This window comes from Panulirus ornatus, chromosome 71 (genome assembly GCF_036320965.1).
Source record: "Panulirus ornatus isolate Po-2019 chromosome 71, ASM3632096v1, whole genome shotgun sequence".
Lineage (NCBI taxonomy): Eukaryota > Metazoa > Arthropoda > Malacostraca > Decapoda > Palinuridae > Panulirus > Panulirus ornatus.
Window position 1 is genome coordinate 12,548,626 of NC_092294.1, and position 21,735 is coordinate 12,570,360.

Below are 21,735 nucleotides of genomic sequence, written 5' to 3' on the forward strand. Positions count from 1 at the left end.
TGATTGTTCTCATGAAAATAAATTTTTGGGGAATTTTTTGGCCTGTTTTTGTGATATAAGCCTTTAGTCATTTAGGCTGAACCTGCTTGACAAGATTTTGACACAGTTCCACTGGGCAACTGGCACCGTATCTTCAAACAGAAAATTGGCCTTAGAGCTTTATTTCTTTATACCTGCTCTCATTACACAGATTTGTTTAGTTTGGTGATCTACACTTTCATGAATTTCACAGTCCTTCAAGAATTCTGATTTTCCTAGTTCTTTATATTTTTTTGTTGTATTCTGGTATTTTTTCTTGTCATACTTCTTGTATTTATATGATATTACCCACTCTTGTGGACACTTTTCAAAGCTACTCTTTCTTTTCATAATATTTATTTATTGATGAAAGTTAGTACAGGTTGAGTATCCCTTATCCGAAATACCTGAGACCAGAAACGTTTCAAATTTTGGATTTTTTTGGATTTTGAAATATTTGCACATACATAATATTTTGGGGATGGGTCCCATGTCTAAACACAAAATCTACTCATGTGTCATATACGCCTTGTACACATTGCCTGAACATAATTTATACAATATTTTTGATAATTTTGCAAATGAAAAAATTTGTGTAACTAAATCATCAGAAAGCCAAGGTGTCGCAACCCCAGCCACCCATGTGGACAATTCTGTGGTAGTTTGGCATCACCTTCATTCCTGACTCTGAATTTATATGTTACTGATGAACAATCATTTTCTTATACTTATTCACACGTAAGTACTTACAGTAAAAAAGAAATATGAAATACCATTTTACACTGAAAAAATTAGTGTTTAAGGTAACTAAGCAGCACAATAGCATCAGCACAATACCTGTATCAGCTATTAAGCAGTAACAACAACAAACAACTGCATGTTTCCAGTTTCCACCTACGATGCTGTGATGCAGAATTTTCCTCTTGAAATAATTTCATCATGTCGCTGTGCAATTCATGTTTCAGATTTTTGGATTAGGGATGCTCAACCTGTATTGACTGCTTAACTTTTATGATAGGTGAAACAGTATACGAGAGGTTTTAGTAAACTTATCAGGCATTACCATTGAATCATATAAATATGAATTGGTGAAGGTGGCCAGAGACTGAAATGTAAGGAAGGGTTCTACATGCACCCTTGTGTTCCAGATATAGGAAGGGGTGTACAGTGATTCAAATAAGATTAGATTATTCCCATAAGACTTTATATGTAATGTAGAGAAACTTATGTAACCTTAACTATAGTATGAAAACCTCCTCTTGCAGCCAAAAACAAGAAAGTGGCACCATTGATGGCTAAGACCAGGCAGCTCTTCAAGCAAGCTTTTCGCCGTTAAGATTCCGTCTGTATTACTAGTAAATACTCTAAAAGTTTTCCAGTTCAGTCTAAAGGCTCATCAGGTAGAAGTGTTAGCAATGTTTGTAGTTCCAGAACACAGGATCAGTACTGTGGTTACCTCTGTGTTGTATATTTGAAAAAAATGAAAGGTAGGACTTGTATATGAATTGATGTTGATGGAGAATTGGACTTTCTATGATAATTTAAGGTATTGAACTTTTTCCAGATGACCCCCAGATAGCAGTTTGATGATGCATTCTGTTCACAGTATTCTGTGTTGTGAATAGGCATCGACCCTAGTCTTGCCAGTGAAATTTATCGGATATACACACCGTCAGATAACAGCCCCTTACATACATACATACATTTTTTTTTTTTCTTTGCTTTGTCGCTGTCTCCCGCGTTTGCGAGGTAGCGCAAGGAAACATATATATATATATATATATATATATATATATATATATATATATATATATATATATATATATATATGTTTGTGTGTTAGAGACAAGGATTTTATGCATACAACTATACACATTTACTTTTATTTATTAACACTCAAGTACATGAAGACATAAATGCAGAAATTTTTATACATGGTTAAGAAATGTTTTCTTGTGCATTCACAGATATGTGGATATGAAAGTAGGCGTATGCATGGATATCATATGTGCACAGTGATTCATATTTTCATTAATGAAAATGAGAATTGATACATGAGTGCACTGACTTTTATACACATACAACTAAATATAATTTTTGTATGTATGAAAACTAAGACATTTGATTAGATGTGTATCCATGTAGGCACAGTTTGTATGTACAGTATTCATATTCATATATAGTAACAGGAGTAGACACACGTGTGCATACATTTATGCATGTATTTATTTATACTTACATGAATACACATTGATATGCACATATGGATCAGAGCCTCAGATTGTGTTACTGCAGTTTTCTTTTGTGAGAATTAATTTTATTTCCCAACATTTTCCTTGAAGAGGTCTAAAATGTTTGAATAAGTTTAGATGGCACCACTGCCCTTACAATCAGTCATAGGATGTAAACAACAGTCAGGTATTTTTATCAAAGGCAGTTGTTCATATAGCACTCTGGCATTAAAGAATTACTCATGGAAAATAACTTAGAAGTTCGCTGTCCTAATCCAGTTTTTACATTCAAAGAGTATTAAGAAGTATGAATTTTCAGGCCTTGATATATACTTTTTAAATCTGGTTCAAATCCATACACATTTTTATGGATAATTTCTCTGTACATTGATGATGTCTTTGATACCTAAACAAGAAAGTAAATTGTTAAGATAAAACCATCAGGATGTATTAATCATTGCATAAATAAAGTTTTGCATGGGTTGTAATTTTTTTGAAATTTGTACTGTTTTCTTGTATAATGAAATTTTGATTAAGGGTATTGAAGTATGTAATCTCATACAATGAATACAACATTAAAAAAGGAAAGATATGTGATTATTGTACTGTACAAGGAATTAAAAGTCTGTTTGTGGAAGTATGGTGAGAAGTGCTTTTAAATTGGTATTGCTGTTAATGAATGGGATAGGAAAAATTCATGTTTGTAAAGCTGTTTGTTAAAAGTATAAGGCCTCCCTGAATGTCACAAAAGTTTTTTGAACACTCAGTCAAAGTATCCTTTCTGGAAGATTGGTTTTGGAATATGGAGACATACCACAGAGGAAACCTTTGTGGGACAGTAATATCTTGGGGTTGTGAGGAAGTTGACTTGTACTAATCATAGAATATAATCAGTGATATTGAGAATCTAGAAGATATAGGAATACTGGCCTTTTTACATTTTTATATGCACAGCTTAGACCCATTAAACAGTTTGCCAATTCCGCCTTTGATATCAGCTGGACTTTTGCTAAATGTTATTTATACATAAGTTTCCTCATTTTTTTTTAAACTGTATAGCCTATTTTCATTTTTACTAATGTAGTTTTTCCAAAGCCCACCATGGTTCCTCTTATTTGTATATGCTATCCAAAACTTACAATACATATAAGGTTAACACATTTTCATGATGAGTATGTGAATTTACTAAATTTCCTCCAGTTGTTCATATCAGTCATTTCTTCATTACCCATTATGCTCAAAACTTGGGGGAATAAAGTATTGCTTGACTAGCCACCCATCTATTCATCCATGTGTCTGTACTTTCTTGAAGACCAAAGGAGGCATTCCTCAGGAATAATCCCTGATAGGAAGATATAGTTATACTAATACTTAATGGATTTCTGTATCTTCCATGGGCAGGATAGGTCCTAATGATTCCTGTGCAGGTTGTTATATAGATATTTCTATTTCATCTACAGATTCTTTGGTGATAATCAGAATTAGTATTTTGGGGGACTTCAAAAAGGAAAAATTTAAAACTTTTCGTTTTTATTTGTTGTTAGATTTTCATTAATAAAAAATGATAGGCTTGACTTGGGAGAGTAATATATCAGTGAGTAGTCAGTCAGAGATTAATCAGATAAGCTCCTAACTGATCACAAACATATACTTTCCTGAATTTTAAGAAAATACAAGAAATAAATAGCCAGTCTAGAATAACGAAACCAGTCTTGTATCAAGTGGCCTTTAGTACCGTATTATGTACAATGAGCAAAGGATTTATAAACAGAAAACATCTGTTTATTGGTATATCTTTTACATGAAACAAAATTAAAGATTTGGTTGGTAGCTATATAGCTATTTTAAGAAACATATGACAGTTTTATAGCACACTCGATTTTCTCACACTAGAAGAAAAATGCAATTCATATTGTAGTCATTTGTAGTTTGACGAAAGAAATTCAACATTATTTGAGTATGACTGGTCATTTTTATATTTGATTAGATAGCTCTGTACATACCATTTTTACCATGTATGAATGATAAGATGTCTTACTGGGTATCAGAAAAATTTACTGATCATATAATTCAAAATCTGATTCAAACAAGATGTCAGAGTGGTTGATGTCAACCATTAATGATGATGAGCTTTAATCAAAATATGGTAAAAAAAAATTTATTGACTCATTTTGTGTAACGTGATTAAACTGAAGATTCATTAGAAACGAATTCTTCATTCATTGCTTTACAAAAAAGCACAACTCATGCTGCTTGTTGTATTCGAAAGTTATTGATAGGTAATGAGCAGTTGTTAATCGCTATCAGTATATGCCCTACATGTATTTGAATATGTCTGAAGTACCATTGTAGTCCTAGTATTTAACCCTTTCGCAATATGATCCATAATATCCAGGGGATGCACCTTGTGTGGAATATTCCCAAATTTTCTAAAAAATGTCCCATTAAGGTTGATATTATGATTGACAAGAATATAATTTTCTAAATAAAATGATGTAAAACTCTACCTCTGCCTGGCAAGACAGTATTTACATCTATGCATCATTTGGTTGATGCTGCTCTGCAGCCAAGCATAAGAGTTACTTGTGAAGCATTTTCAGGCAAAAATAGCAAGACATACTAAGGATTTTCATCGGTGATGTCTTTTATCTTGTGATAGAGATGCAGCCTCAAAATTATTACTTAAATTGGGGATGCAGATCTAATACAGGTTTCCTTGAGATCTCTATATATACTTGCCAGTACATGGATAAAGTTTAGAATATGGTGCCTGGAAAACAATGCCTGGGTTATAACTGCAAGCATTTCTGGCCACATAATTTGCTTCTAAGCAGAAGTGGTCAGTTCAGTAATAGATAATATATATATCCCATCTGCAGAGAACAGAAAAAAAAAAGTACTTTGATGTATATACCCCACCTTAAGTGAATGGGTGAAAGGATGATTATTATTCATATCTGCATACAGCAGCTTTTTTTCATATTTGATCGCCATTTCCTGTATTAGCGAGGTTGCACCAGGAATAGACGAAGAAATGCCACATCTACTCACATTCATTCTCTAGCTGTCGTGTTTAGTGCACCAAAACCAAACCTTCCTCTTCAAAGCCAGGCTCCACAGACCTTTCCGTGGTTTATCGTAGACACTCGTTGTTCCCTGGCTCAATCCTTTAACAGCATGTTGACCCCAGTATATTACTATGTACGGTAGCTATATGTAGATATGGTATAAACAACTTTCAGAATAAACCTACGTTTTTCTGTATATCTGGTTACCCAAAGAATATGTCATTACAAACCAATTTAAAATCAATCAGCTCTAAACAAGTGATTTCCAAAATTCAGGACAAGCTTAATTTTTACATTGACCAAACCCCAGGACCATGAGGTGTTTGGGCTGTATTAATTAATATGAAAGATGTTTTTCATTTTTCAGTTCATCTGCAAGTTACTTATTTATCTCTTCCTGATTGACGGAAATGCACTTCTTCCTTTAAGTAATTTTAGAAATTCAGAATAAATCATTTTTACAGCAGCCAACACCATAAACTATCAGGGGAAGGTTGTATTTATAAATATGAAAGTGCTAATTTTCATTTTTCAGACCATCTGAAGGTTACTGAACTTTTCCTAACTAGTTAAAGGAATCATTTTTTTTCATTTATGAACAAAGATGAAAGTTTCAAGACTTTTCATCTTTTTTTTTAGATTAGGAATGCCAGATTAGCCTTTGCAGAGGACTGAGGCAGGAATTTCGTACATTGCATCTGACTGCAATGAAAAAATTATCCTCTTCCCAGTCAGTTATTTTTTCATGTAAGATTAATATTACTCCACCCTTCCAGCCACTTGCATTACCCTTCATTCTTTGTAGTAATACATTCTTTTTCTGTATTTTTTGCTTGTTTTTGCAGTGTTAGAAATAAGATATCCTTAGCAGAATTTTCCCTTTATATAATTTTCATATATCTGTACTTTGTGCAAGTCAGAGATCTAGTAGCAGCATGTATAATATCAGCTGAAGAGTTCTGCACATTTGTTGAGGTATTAGAATGATGAATTTAAGTTAGGAAAGTAATTAAGCTTCATTTAGGAAAACAATAATGTATGAATTTAAAGAGTTTGCAGATGTTTAGTAGACCGATAAGGTGTCTGCTGTAAATTAGCCATGAATGAGAAAAGGGAGCAAAGAGGAACAGTTTTTGTTGGTGAAGAAGGTAGAGAAAAATTAGGGAAATCTGAGAAATCATAGCTGAAGATTAAGAAAAGATATATGTAAAAGTTAGTTAAATTGGAGACTACATACAAAAATTATTAAGTGGTGTTATGCACATTTTATGATTTCAAACTCACTATGCTTTTCCATTTTTTCCACATGTTTCCTCCACATAAACATCTTACTTTAGTGCAGTAACCTCTTTATCAACCCTATCTGTCCTTCAAGCTATCTCACTTTTCTTATTTCATATTTATTTTATCACAGCCTCTGTATAATTGCATATTTTCTTTTATGCTTGTCTTTTTCAGTGATGCACACTTATATACTGCATTTGAAAACATTTGTCAGTCATTCAGTCCTGGTCTCTGTCCCTCCAAAAAATTTAATCTATGTAAGAGTCAGAACTACTTATTCATCCTACTTTGGCCTTTAGAATATCATCCTCATTGAACACTTTGAGTCCCACTTATGTTTTTGTTCATATGGAACCTGGAGATTTTCAAAACTTTTACAATGTTTTCACTGTGTTTCAATTAGAATTTTACCTAAAGGAAGCTCAATTCATTTTCTTTCCATGGTCAGAAATATAGAATTGATATGAAAATATATCATTACAGAATTATGGGGTTTTTAGAGAAAGAAAATATTTGAGATTTTTCATTCATATTCCATAGTTACATTATTATGTGTTAAGCAATGCTCTTACAGTACAGCAAAGATGTGCTCATAGATACAAGAACAGACAGTGGTCTTTTAGAATCTTGTTTCTCTCTTATTGCATTTTCCAGGAACTACTTTATCTCTTTTGAATTGCACATTATCTGGTTTTGAATTTGCTTTCTGTGGAATGTGTGTTTAATGGAAAATACCTCTTGAGTTAATCTTTTCTGTTTATCATTTTCAGTAGTATGGTACACTACTGACTATTCTATTAATTCCTGTGATGAGACATATGAATTTTGTAAGCAATAGTTTTTTTTTTTTTTTTTTTTTTTTTTTTTTTTTAAGCAGCAGATCAGAGCTATGGGGTATGATGAAATAAGTTGAGCAATCTTCAGAAAAGAAGTTCACAATCTACTCCAATTTCCAATGTGCACTTCAAGCCATATCACACTATTCTCCAATGCATCCCATGTTTCATAAACAAGAGTGGGTTGTAAGATGACAAGGCTAAAGCAATTTATATATATATGAGAAAATATATGATTATGTTAGGTGTGAATGGCTTGCTAGTTGGGACTTGGAATCCCAAAAGAAGAAACTACACAGAATAAAGAAAGCCATTGAAGTATGACAGTTCCAACTGGAATCACTATCCTGAGACAATTCTTTGTCAACTGAGGGTTGGTCTAGCAGCTGAGGGTTGGTCATACTTTGCTGACCCATGATCACTAAATGGAGAGGAGGCCTGCCTCAATATGGCATGTGCAGCTGCAATATTAGAAGCATAATATGGCAAAACCACAGGAACTCAAGTGTCAAATAGGAAATAGAAAATAACAATGGGTGGAATGAAAGTATTGGAGAAGTTTTAGACATAAATATTAATGTAGACATGAAGTTTTAAAGGAAACCAAAACACTTAATTCTATATAGATTAAGTTTTAAGATAGCTTTTAAAGAAAGTCAAAATATGTGATTTATGTAGATAGAGTTTTTAGATATTTTCATGCTAAAGAGTACTGAATGACCATTAGTGTCTTTTACTTTACAAATTCCATAAAATCAAATCTAAGTAATTATTTTATCATTTGATAAAGAGGACTACATTGATCGAGAAAATGCAGTACAAATAAGGACGTGCAGAAATGAGAAATATACCACTGGCTTGGGGAGTACTGCTATTTTTTTAAAGAAAAATGATAGAGGTCTTCACACTGTATTGTGCCCAGACATGAGATATTTCATGTGGACTATTGTCTACATATCAAATAGCATTGCACAACATGTAAGAGGGATTATTATTCAGGTGATATGAAATATAATGGGAATGGGCCCCTATGTGTTTTTTGGTTTCTGTTCATATCTATTCATTTCATATTTAATTACTTAGTTATATCTGCTATTTTCCTCTGATTTTCTAAGCTTGTATGATTTTATTTCTACTTTTTTCTGTTTCACTCTTGTTTTGAGTACTTTTATTGATTGTCTCACTCTTAAGACCTCATAGCTCTTTGGATGTTATTTTTGTCTTATTTTATTTACCCTTTTTTGCTCTTTTTCTGAATTTTTAGTTCATATGTATGACAAGTGCCATTTCTCTCAATTTGATAAAGGTGACACATGCAGATTTTTTTTCAGACTTCTCTTTCCACAGTTTCCTCTGCATCAGACTATTTGTAATTCTCCCACATTATTTTTCCTTTGCATTATCTATCTTTCACTGATAAAAGTTGATAGGATTAGAACATTGAAACACCTTTCACTTTTTGTTCCTTTTGATTGTGCTTTTAGTTGCTTAAAGTAACATTTCAATACTAATCTTTTTCTTTTTTATTGTATCACATTCAGTCTTTCAGAGAGAACGTAGGTTTGCTTACTAGTAATGTGATAACCATCCATAAAGTTCATTGCTGTTTATTTCACTGCTTTATGTGCCAGCCTGCTCTCTTCTAGTGTTTGGTGTCAAAGAAACATGTACATCCTGCATATCTCTCCCATGAGTTGTGAAATGAGCAATTAAGTGTGTATATTAAGCACAGTATTCTCAGTTCAGTTATTAAGCTATTAATATCAGGTTTATCAGTGTAAGCATCAGACCTTTTTCTGTCAGATATTTTTTTTTAATACATGTTATTGAGTTCTGTATTTTTGCTTTTATTGAGCCAGTACCCTGTATATACTTACTCTTCATCATATCAGCAGGTGTATAAGTACTGTACCTAATGTATGTATACTGTGTCATCCCAGTCATCCTAATCAGCACTATTTTGAAATGGAGTAGTGTAGCATAACATTGCTTCAAATCATGGTGGTGCCAAGTGACATCAGCATCAATCATAGTCATATAAGAGAGATCACTTTGAATCATAGTTATGTATATTGTCATCACATAGATTTTAGGGGTGCATAGTGACATTTTTTAATCATGTTATTGCATAATGCAATTTATGTTGAATTGTTGTGGTACCAAATAATATCACATCGAAATTTTATAAAAGTACAAGATCACTTAATGAAAGTGATGCATAGTGACATTATTGAATCATAATAGCGCATAATGACATTACTTTCAGAGAAATGCACAGCAGTATTACTTTGAATCACATTCATAGAAAACTGCAGGATATTGTTAGTGCTTTGTGAGAGCACAGTAAATGATGGTGCACTGGGAATTGATTTTAGGTTAATTGTATTTTGTGACATTATTTTAAGTCATGGTGATACACATTGATAGCAAAGACAGGAATCTTAAGAGGCAAAGAATATTTCTTCCACAGAATTGAACTAATTGTCGACTAAAGTCAACCATTTTGTTAATTCTGTGCTGGGTAAATGAATGGGGAAAACTTTGAGCATATTCTTTTCTAGGAGAGGCTTTTGTAGACAATGAGTGCATATGGAAATCATAGAAAACTGTCTAATTTACTGCTGTAAATCCAAAATTACCCAATAAAAGGCTTTAAACAGTCAGAAGCCAGCATTTCAGACTGCCTCCCAGTCTCTTCATATGTTAATCTCATTTATAGTACACAAGTTTCATTTGATGTCGAGTGCATTTCATTACTCGCTGTAAGCATCTGACCATCCTTACAAACTGTGAAGTAGAATTGATAGATCACCTACCAGAGGTGTCTTATCACCATGAAATTTGATTTGTTTTGAGGTGAGAAATTGTAGCTATAGCAGTCCTGAATCTGATGTTATATTGCATAAGACCATAAAGGACTAAAGAATCTTTATATACGTATGAAAACAGATCCTCAGGCATCTAAGGTAATGCAGTATGGGGTTGTTTATCTGTAAAAAGTTTTCTCATTTTCTTATTTTCTGGTGATTGTATAGCTCTAGGAGGCTGCCCATCAAGTACCTTCCATGGATGTAAACTGCATTACTTATAATGTTGTATGTTCTTAAATATATAGTAAGCAGAAGATACTTTAACATCAAACTCTTACCAGGTTTCAAGATAAACCATACATTGCACAGCAAATACAAAACATAGCAGTGTAGGGACTTTAGGCCTATGCATCAACCAAGAATTTGTATCCTGGTTACCAGCGTATATATATCCTCAGTTCCAGGTCCATCAATAAAACAAACTCACAACCTCAACATTTGGTCTTTTCTAAGCAGGTTCTATTTATAGATTAGTTTTTGATTCTCACTATCCAAGTTGTATTATAGTTAGGATTCTCTGTTATCATTGGGCATAATTTACAACTAGTTTTACTTCAAAACATATTTTTCAGATAACCCAACAGTTACATTGTCACTGCTTTAGTCTACTTTAGCTTAGAAACAAGGAAGAATATTTGGTAAACACAGCAAATACAGTTGTAATGTTCAAAATTTACATGATTTAAAGATTGGAAAAAGAAATGTTCAAAGGGAGTGTTATAATTCATGCGATTTGTTATCAGGTCCCTGTGACATAGGTATCCAGAATCCAGGAAATTTCCAAAACTTGGCAAATGATTGGCTCTAAGGTTTCCAGATTTGAAACATTCACATGTGACTTAAGGTTAATCCTGAAGTTAGTTATGAAAGAATACATCCTTTGATTCTAGATCTTTGTGTACAATATTCATATATCTTAGTGCAAGAAAGCTGCTTTTTACTTTTTGACATTAATATATGATTATTTTCCATGATTTTTTTTAGTCTTAAGAGCAAGAGGTATCCCTTTGCAAGTCCAGTTTTAAGGTATAGAATTCACTGTATTCTTACAATAAAACTATTCCTGTAGTTAACAGAATGTCTGATCCTCATATGAGGAATAGCAGTGGTACCTCAGAGAGAAGGATGGTTTTCACAGGGCTAGGAGACCTTATAGTTGGGAGATTTATGGGACAGAGCTGCTGAGGATATGTCTGGACCTGAAGTTGCAATATAGAAAATTCTTCTCTGGATGGTTTTTCCTTTCAGTGTCTTGAAGAAGATATCATATATTTACATCCCAGTAATTCCATATTATCAAAGGAAAGGTATTGTTAGAAAAGCATCATTAAAGATTCCAAGGATCTTTTCCTGAATGTTTATCATTATAAAGGGAGATAAAGAGAGGTACACAATAATTACTTTGACTTTGAGTAAATATACAAGTTTCCAGTCTTTCAGAGTGAAATCCATTTAGATTTATGTAAATCACATGTCATTATCTGTGAAACGTCAATATTATCTTGAAAAAATAATTTCTTCATGTATCAGACTATCAAAACTTCATAAGAGCTTACTGTGTTACCATTTAAAGGTGAAGTATGTGGCCTACCCTGTTTCAATTGGCATCGCCCCTTGCTCGTTAGACCACATGCATGGTTATGAATGTAAACAACGCAATTTTCTTCTCATAAGGCTTTTAAACGTTAAAATTAGGTTACATTTTAGATTAGTCTAGTCAGTGAATATAAAGAAATTTTTGTAAGAGTCTTGTCAGGAACTTGAGTTTTTAGGACTAACATTCAGTATTATTCATTTATCCTTTGGTTCTTGCCTAGTTGCACAGTAAATGATAAGGATTTGTCATGGGAACTTTGTAATAAGAAACGATATTTAGAAGATTTTGGAGTCCCTATTTGGATTTCTTTATTGGGTAATTTTTTTTTTTAACTGTGTTCAAGCTTTTTCTTATTAAATACTAGACTGCTTAGATCATTCCATTGAAACTGATATATAGTGCTCTACATACCATCTATGTATGTTTTAGTTATATGTGAAAAGTGTTTTTAGTTTTAATCCTCAGAATTGTCATTTTTAGCACAATCAGAGGAAAGTTTGTACATAATCTGATAAAGTCAAATATTGATTCTTGGATTAATTGAGATCCAAATGTGTGACCTAATATAACCCAGAAGATGGTTTACATAGTACTTGAAAGCTATTAACAAATGCATTAGTGATATTTGTATCATATCTAGAGAAATGTTGGGGTGGACAGATGAGAACATCAATGATTTTAAGTGTGTGTATGTCAAAGCTAAGGTTTATTTTTTCATCTATTATTGATTTATTAGATCCATGTTCTTTCATTAGCTGGGTTCATCTTGTGAGCAAGAGTGAGATTCACTGTACCCTTGTAGGGGGTCAGTCAGGTGTAAAAAACCCCTCCCTAGAAGATAATATCTCAACTTTTGTCAATAAGATAGGAGTTTACTCACAGGCTTGGCTGTTCTCACACAAGGCTTTCCTGTTTGTAAAAGAAGTTCCTTACTAAATCATTGCCTGGATTCCTGCATCACTTACCCAGTTCCTCAGTTTCTCTTTCCTAGAATTTTGTTCCTGTTATGTTTGCAATATATTAATTCCACTGACTTTGTTTAAACATTAGTCACTTTACCACCATCACATAACATCATGTAGTGCTTTAGTGTTTGTGATCATTTTGTTTCCAATTTTTTGGTTTATATCTAGGGATGTTAGCTATATTGTCCGTATTACTTGATACCCACCTACCATACTTCCATCAGCAGGTAAGCCCAAACTATCTTTGGTAAGTTAACCATGTTACAGCCCAATCTCTCATTGATTCTATTATGATGCTCTTTTTCCCCCTGTTTCTGTGGTTGAGCCTCAGAAACCTGGGCCCAGGTAGCTTATGTCCATAACAATTGCACCAGATATATGAAGTCATCTGGCATTATGATTGTTTATAGCAAAAGACCAAGTGTGATAAGGGGTGATAATTCCTTCTTGTCTCCTATCTGTGAATGAGTTGCTTTGGTGCCATATTTTATTAGAGAGGTCTCTGGGCCTTCCCATGTCACACTTTTCCACTCCCTATGCTTTCACTGGTCTCCCTTTTACATTTTATGAAGTTACACCTAATAGAGAGCCTATTTTGTTGCCTGGAGTCTGGCCAATTTCAATTACCTTTGTATACCTATCAGTACCCTATGGGCATTAGCCCTTATTACACTTAATAGTCTAACTATTAGTGAAAGTTCTTTGATGTATATAAAAGATAAGCAAATGGCTTTTCTCCCATGTAAAGACCAGTTTACCAAGTGATATGGATTTGAATATATCTGTATCCTCATTTTAATATCAGGAGCAGAAAACTTGTTTTTAGGTACAAATAGACTTTCCTAAACAAAGGAAGGATAGGATGAGAAAAACAAGCTTTAATCCAACCAGCCCCTTGGTTTTACTTGACACGCACAAAGTATTTGAATGGTATCTTTGGTAAAGTGGGCCTGAGGTAAGGTTCTGCCTTTTATTTGCAGTTCTTGGTATATGGTTTTTTTTATGGTGTTAGGGGTGTGAGGACTGCTATACAGTACTGTCAGATTTTGGTCTTGCTGTGTAAATGTATAGTCCAAAGCAAAGCCTGGATAAGGGTTTTGCGCCAAAGTATCTTAGTTTGCCCCCCTTTAGGCTCAGAGAAAAGTCTCAGTATTTCAAAAACAATATTATGCCTGAAGTGAATAATGTTATAAGATTTTCATATATGTAGGAATTTTAAATACATTACATTTTGATAAGGTTCATTTGCTTGTAGTGATTATTAAGGGTAAATAGAACTTTTAGATAAGGTTTAGTTCTTTTTTTTTTAAGAAATATGACATGACTTGGTACATAATACTTTTGATGCAAGCAGATAAAAGCAGTATTGTCAAAGCCACAAATTTTCAAAATTATTTTTCTCATAAAGTATTATGAGATCTAAATGCAAGGATGGATGTAGTGTCAGTTGAGAGTGTGATTAGGGGGTATAAAATTCCAGGCGTAAGTGAAAATTGGGAAAACCTTGTAGATTTGTTTTTTGAAAGAGGAATTGTAATTTGGAATGTGTGGGATAAAGAAAAGTTACGAGGATTGTGGATTAAGGGGTGTTAATAGACTATGAGTAAACTGAAAGGTGTACAAAGGAAGTGGTGTTGATGCAACACATGGAATGTCTGCTCAGTATTTTTATGGAGGCAAGAGTGAAAACTGATGGTGGGTTTAGGAAAAAATAAATGGCTTGTGTGAAAGAAATGTGGAAATGAATAAGCTTAGAAGAATGACTTTTTTTTCTTTTAAGGAGTTGAGTAACGTGAGAACAACGCGACAGATGAGGAGAGCAGATTAGGGTAGTAATAATAGACTACTTTATGAAAAGAAGATGGAATGATTATTTTGAAGGAATATTAGATCTGTTAGGTGAGAGAGGCAGTTGTGACATGTAAGGAGAGAGGTCATGAATGGAATGTTGAAAGAAGTAGTGAAAACTTTGTGCTAGACATATTGTGGTAAAGTATCAAGAGTGAATAGGATGGTAGTTTTTCAGGAAAGGGCATGACAGTTTTCTTGATTTATTAATCAGTCTGTATAATGTAAATATGGCCCAAGAGGAGATACCTGAAGTCTGGTGAGGTGCATGTATAGTACCCTTGTATAAAAGCACGGATGAAAAAATTAATGTTCAATTTACAGAAAAATGGTTTGTTGTGTATACCTGGTTAGATGTACAAAAGTGTGATGATTGCAAGGGTAATGTCTTGAACAGAGTAGTTGATGTGGGAGGAGCAATTTAATTTCAGAAGAGGTAAAGGTTATATGCACCAGTTGTGTGCTTTGCAGAATTGTGTGAAAATACTTGGAGAAAGATAGTGATATGTGAAATTTATAGATTTAGAGAAAGCATATGATAGGTGGCTGGAAGTGGCTAATGTAGGGTGCTATGGATGTAGGAGCTTAATTGAAAAGTTTCTAAATGCAGTAAGTTTGTTGTGGAAGATTAAAGCAGGAAGGAGGGGAGGGATGAATGGTTCCCAGTGAAGGTGGATCGGGATCAAGGATGTATGATGTAACTTCGGCTGATTGATCTGGCTTTAGGTGAGGTGCTGTGGGACAAATATTCAAGGCTCTTGGAGCAAATTTCAGGTCTGCAACACACTAGTAGGAGAATGAGAAATCAAAAATTTACTATTTTTGGATGAAGTAGCTAGAAAGAATTTCAAAAGCCTCATTAGTAAGGCTATGTAAAACAATAACATTGAAAGTTAACAGTTCATCATGCACAAGGGAATGAGGCATGTACAGCTAGCAGTTAGCAGAGCTTAAATGTTCACAATAATTATTAAACTGTGATGCTGTTTTTTTGGTCTTGCATTTTTTCAACACATTTTTGTTAATCAATATTTGTTGTGTCCTATTGTATATATCAATTCAAATAATCAAATATTTAAACTAATTATAAAAGCTTGATGCTTTTCTTTTACTTTCTTTTATATTCATATGCATTTGTATGTAAATTTTTGCCTTATAATAGTATTTTTTTTTATTATACTTTGTCGCTGTCTCCCGCGTTTGCGAGGTAGCGCAAGGAAACAGACGAAAGAAATGGCCCAACCCCCCCCCCATACACATGTATATACATACGTCCACACACGCAAATATACATACCTACACAGCTTTCCATGGTTTACCCCAGACGCTTCACATGCCTTGCTTCAATCCACTGACAGCACGTCAACCCCGGTATACCACATCGCTCCAATTCACTCTATTCCTTGCCCTCCTTTCACCCTCCTGCATGTTCAGGCCCCGATCACACAAAATCTTTTTCACTCCATCTTTCCACCTCCAATTTGGTCTCCCTCTTCTCCTCGTTCCCTCCACCTCCGACACATATATCCTCTTGGTCAATCTTTCCTCACTCATTCTCTCCATGTGCCCAAACCACTTCAAAACACCCTCTTCTGCTCTCTCAACCACGCTCTTTTTATTTCCACACATCTCTCTTACCCTTACGTTACTCACTCGATCAAACCACCTCACACCACACATTGTCCTCAAACATCTCATTTCCAGCACATCCATCCTCCTGCGCACAACTCTATCCATAGCCCACGCCTCGCAACCATACAACATTGTTGGAACCACTATTCCTTCAAACATACCCATTTTTGCTTTCTGAGATAATGTTCTCGACTTCCACACATTCTTCAAGGCCCCCAGAATTTTCGCCCCCTCCCCCACCCTATGATCCACTTCCGCCTTATAATAGTATATATGCTTTATAGCAAATCTTTTACCATCATCATTGCAAAGCATGTATGTTGATTTCTGTTATAAATATTTATATTTATATTTATATTTATATATCTTTATTTTCACATTCTTGTAATATAGAAAATACATTTTCATATTATGTGGCCAGATAATGTATAGGAAAGGGTGGAACACATTTCAAACTATGAAATGCACATATAGACCCAAAATTTGATTTCTAGAGAATTTTTAAAGCTTTTAAGTGCCCATTGCATTGAGTATATGACATATTGCTTCTCGGCCTTTTGGCTAAGATCAAAGTGTAGACACTGTATATGACATATATGACTATATTAGTCTATTGGACATCATGTATATCTGTCATCCATATGCAAGTGATGTAAAAAAGAGTAAGGTAATGAGATGAGGATGATGTGAGTGTGTTTAACTGGGGAGAACATGGAGTTAGTGGATTGCCATAGGTACCTAGGAGCAGACATGGTAACAAATAGAACCATAGGGGTTGATAAGTAATGGGGTAGAAGAGGATGTTAATGGCCTACGAATGTTAAAGATTGTGTGAAAAGAAATGTCATTGTCTCTAAAGACAAAGATGGTTATGTTTGAAGGTATAATACCCCTGAATGGAAAGGGATGTGCTGAAAATTAAATGCCTGAAGACAATATGGGGCATGAGCAGAGCCCCTTGTCCTCAATAAGGCCTTATATATTTCCATAGTTCTGCCCAGTTCATATTCCTATGTTAAGCTCATTGTCAGCACATAACTCCCTTTATATGATATTGCTCCAATTATTTCATTTCCATGCACGCCTCATGCCCTCCTAATGGTTCAGTCCCCTTTCTCTCAAAATATCTTTTACTCCATCCTTCAAGAACAGAGATACAGGTTTGTTGGTGTATGAGTTTGAATGGAGAAAACTTGGAGAAAGTAGAGTGCTTTAGATACCTGGGAATAGACATGGGAGCTAAAGTGAGCCACAGGGTGGATGAGAGTCTAAGGTCCTGGTTGCACAGTGTGTGTGGAAAGAGTTCACTGCATATGAGAGCAAAGATGGGTATGTTTGATGGTATATTAGTCCCACGAGTGTTGTATAGATGTGAAACATGGGTTCAAAATGAGAAAGTATGGAGAATGGTGTATGTTCTGGAAAGGAAATTTTTGAGGGATGTGTAGCATCAGGAGGTTTGATCGAATAAAAGGTGTTATGGTAAGAAAGAGGTGTGGAAAAAAGGAGAGTATGCATGAGAGAGCTGAGGAATGTGTATACATGGTGGAAGTGGAGGGAATAAGATGGAGCAAATTGACACAATGTGGGCTGAACCAGGGCATATGAAGCAGCTTGGGGAAACCACGGAAATGTCTGTGGGGCTTGGCACTTGATAGGGGACTGTGGTTGTGGTGTATCATGCTTCACACCTAGAGAGTGGATATATGCGAATGAGGCCAGTCTTCATCTGCTTCTGGCACTACCTTGTAGTGCAGCAAATGGTGAACTAGTTTGGGGGATATTATTATTATTATTATTATTATTATTAGTAGTAGTAGTAGTAGTAGTAGTAGTCGTAGTAGGAGTAGTACAGCTAGAAAGTGGATGTGTACAAATGGGGCCATTGTTCATTTGTTCTTTGTGCTATCTTGCTAAGATGGGAGAAGCATTTGGTTATAAAAACTTTTAATATTATTATTTTTATTATTATTATTACATGACAGCTAGAGACTGAGTGTGAATGAATATGGCCTTTGTTGTCTTTTCCTAGTGCTACCCCGCACACATGTGGGGGGAGGGGGTGCTATTTTCCTGTGTGGTGGGGTGGTGATGGGAATGAATAAAGGCAGACAGTATGAATTATGTACATGTGTATATATGTATATTTCTGTGTGTGTATATATGTATACGTTGAGATGTATGGGTATGTATATTTGCGTGTGTGGATGTGTATGTATATACATGTGTACGAGGGTGGGTTGGGCCATTCTTTCGTCTGTTTCGTTGCGTTACCTCGCTAATGCGGGAGACAACGACAAAGTAAAATAAATAATAAAATAAATGATTATAATTATTATTTCTCTGGCTGGGCTGGCATGTCATAGACTATTTCACTATACCCTCTTCCTTACTACACCCACAATGTAACTTGCTTTTAAGTTGCTAAGGCTATCATTGCTACATCCCTTTAGTCTATCTTAGGGTTTATAGAATTGCAACAGGAGGAGATTGAATGAAAAATGGCATAAGTTGAGAGAGTGAAACTAGTAGGGTAAAGAGTTGAAATTATTTTGAGAAGCACTGCTTAACCCAATCACTAGAGCTGGCTCAAAGTTAGGATTTTTTTTTTTTTAAGAAATTGAATTTTTTGTATATTAGTTTTTAGTTTACCGTTTTTTTTTTTTTTTTTCTTTTTTTTTTTTTTTTTTTTTCCAAAAGAAGGAACAGAGAATTGGGCCAGGTGAGGGTATTCCCTCAAGGCCCAGTCCTCTGTTCTTAACGCTACCTCGCTAATGCGGGAAATGGCGAATAGTTTGAAAGAAAAAAAGAAAGAAGTTTACCACAAAACATTTACCATTACAATGTAGATATAACAGTGCTCTAAAACTGAGCTTATGAGCATGATGAGCCAACTACTTGAAGTTTTAGGGTAATAGCTTATGCCAAGCTCAGCAGTTGGATTGATTGTATGGGTGATATGTGGTATACAAATGGTGAGATGTGGTTGCATGAGAATTTGTACCAAGTGACAAAATGAGGTCGTTAAATTACAAAGTGTGTTTAGTTTTTTATATTTACCATTCCCCACATTATCAAAGTGGCATAAGAATTTTAGGTAGTTGCCAGAATTAACGTAAATTAAAAGGGCTATAGTCGTCTTTCAGAAAGGAGAGCAGACTGTTAGTTTGTTATATTCTCCTCCCCCTGCCTCGGTTCTCAACTAGAATTAATCATTCCAGTAATAATGGTTTAAATTTTCCAGCTTAGGGATCCAGGTAGATTTAGAAAGGTGTTATTTTTTCTTTTTGGAATACTCATGGTTATCTACCATAATATCCAACTTGAAAAATTGGGTTTGACCATTGTAGAAGAAAGTTTGCAGGGTTATCTTCACTCAGATGAGAAATGCTCAAAGTTGGTGATTCTACTGGAGCAGCTCAATAATCATTAACTTTGCTCCTAACACCCTCTTATTAAAAATTTGCTAAACATTCATTTGAAAACTGGTTAGATTGTTATTTAGCCAAATATTTTGTGAGCAAGTCCTGAAGGTATGTTCCTCATCTATTTTGCAGGAATTGTATTGATATCACAAGTTTAAGGTGTAGCAAGGGTTTATAGCAGAGAAGTGAATAGTATATTTTCAGGGTTTTGCACCATGCTTGGAATAGGAGTCTGACTGTAGTTGGTTGAAGCAGCTTTCTTTAGAATGTTAGATTTTGATGAATAATTGATAACTTAGAAGTATCTGCCAAGTCAGCAGCACAGATTTTGATGCTCTATACAGTTTGTTATAAGGAAACTTTGTGCTAATTCAGAAGGGTTATATGAATGATCCAGAGAGTAAATGATAAAATGCTGAAGTGGAAATGATGCATTTATGATATAAAATTACTTTGAAGTTTGAATGAAGCTGCTAGGTGTAAAGAGGAAAATGTCACCTTTGAAGACAGATATAAATAAGAAAAGAAAGTTTTTAGGTTTGACAACTCAAAGGTGATTTTGAGTATGTCAAACTGCTGACATTGCTGCAAATATCATGTTGGTTTTAATAAGTATTATTTATGATATTCCTCTGTTTCTGTATTTATATATATTAGGTTTTACATAAGGAAACAATGTTGTCTGGTGTTGTTCACAATTTCCGAGAGATGGAATAGACTAAAAAAAAGTCGGTTGGTGTATATTTCAGTTAAGCGTGACAAGCATTTTGTACCTCATAACGAATAACATTGACCTCAGCCTTCATGTGAACCCTGGCTACTTAAATTATAAACATCATGCACTACCACAAAACCTCAGTGCTCTTACATTCAGGTAGTATATTAATTTATAACCAATGTAGTTTCAAGGTTTGTAAGAGCAACGAGTCATGTATTAAGTGCATTAGTCAGAGGCTAGCGTTTTCCAGTTCTTAGGGAATTGTGTAAGGGACCTTTGTGAATTTTAGAATGAAATACAAATTTATTGTATATATTGTATGTACAAAAGGTATGCCTAGGATGTTGGGAGGGGTAGATTTATTGAAAGTATGCCTGTATATCTGCATTCAAAACCATTCTTCCTAACATTGTCAGTTCTTAAGCTTAAACCTCTTGATATCCTGGAATAACTTCATTTTATCTTGATTTATTTTTATCCGATTGTGTACTGAAAGTTACCTCAAACTACGTTTTCAGAAAAATTAATTTGTGAAGCAAACTATTTCTAGTGTGTTTGGATGGAATAAAGAATTCTGCTATATATGATTCTTTTTCCCAGCTTTTCATATTTACCTTCCTTTGATTCAAAGATGCTTAGGATGTTGGGTTTATTAAGTTAACAGAATACCTCGTTTCTGGCATTAATACCAGAAGTTTCTAAAGGAGGAAATTTTTTTGTTTTAAACTACTAGCCTGACTAAAGGGTTTCTAATATGTGCAACAAAAATCTGTATATACTTCATGTATAGAAATAAAAGTCTGCATATAGTATGCAATTTTCCACTTTAATATAGTTTCATGTTAGCAAAAAAAAAATTTATACTACTACTTACACAACTGTGTGAACTCTGTCAGACATGAATACACCCTTTTCACATACACGTTCCCCTCCCTTTACATCTCTTTCTCCCCTGCAGTTGGAGCCTACTATATTGTAAGGATAATTGCTTTAGAAGACTCATTTTCATATTTTTAATGTGTAAAAGTAACAAAAAAGAAAAACCAAATGGAGATTTAAGTCAAGAGTCTTAGAATATATGCCCCCTCATTTAGAGATTTGTAAAGGCTTCGTCATGAATATGCTATAATGAATTATATTTCCTGCACCAATAGTATTATTTATAAAGATAACTAATGCCAGAGAAAACTTTGGAGAAATCTTTAAGAATGTAAACTATACTATACCAGTTTTGATCTCACTT

At 34.2% G+C, this 21,735-nt stretch overlaps 1 protein-coding gene across 2 annotated transcripts in view; it reads left to right on the forward strand.

The window, feature by feature from the left end:
* The window catches only part of EloA (elongin A), a 47,441-nt gene extending 26,369 nt beyond the window's left edge, over window positions 1-21,072 (forward strand). The window contains exons 10-11 of one of the 2 annotated variants that reach the window (XM_071660503.1): window positions 1,284-1,373; window positions 1,583-21,072. In XM_071660503.1, coding sequence (XP_071516604.1) covers window positions 1,284-1,354 — 71 coding nt within the window. In that variant the 3' untranslated portion in view covers window positions 1,355-1,373; window positions 1,583-21,072. Of the gene's footprint in view, window positions 1-1,283 lie in introns of both variants that reach the window. The other variant, XM_071660502.1, reaches the window with a different exon arrangement.
* The last annotated feature ends 663 nt before the right edge of the window (window positions 21,073-21,735 follow it).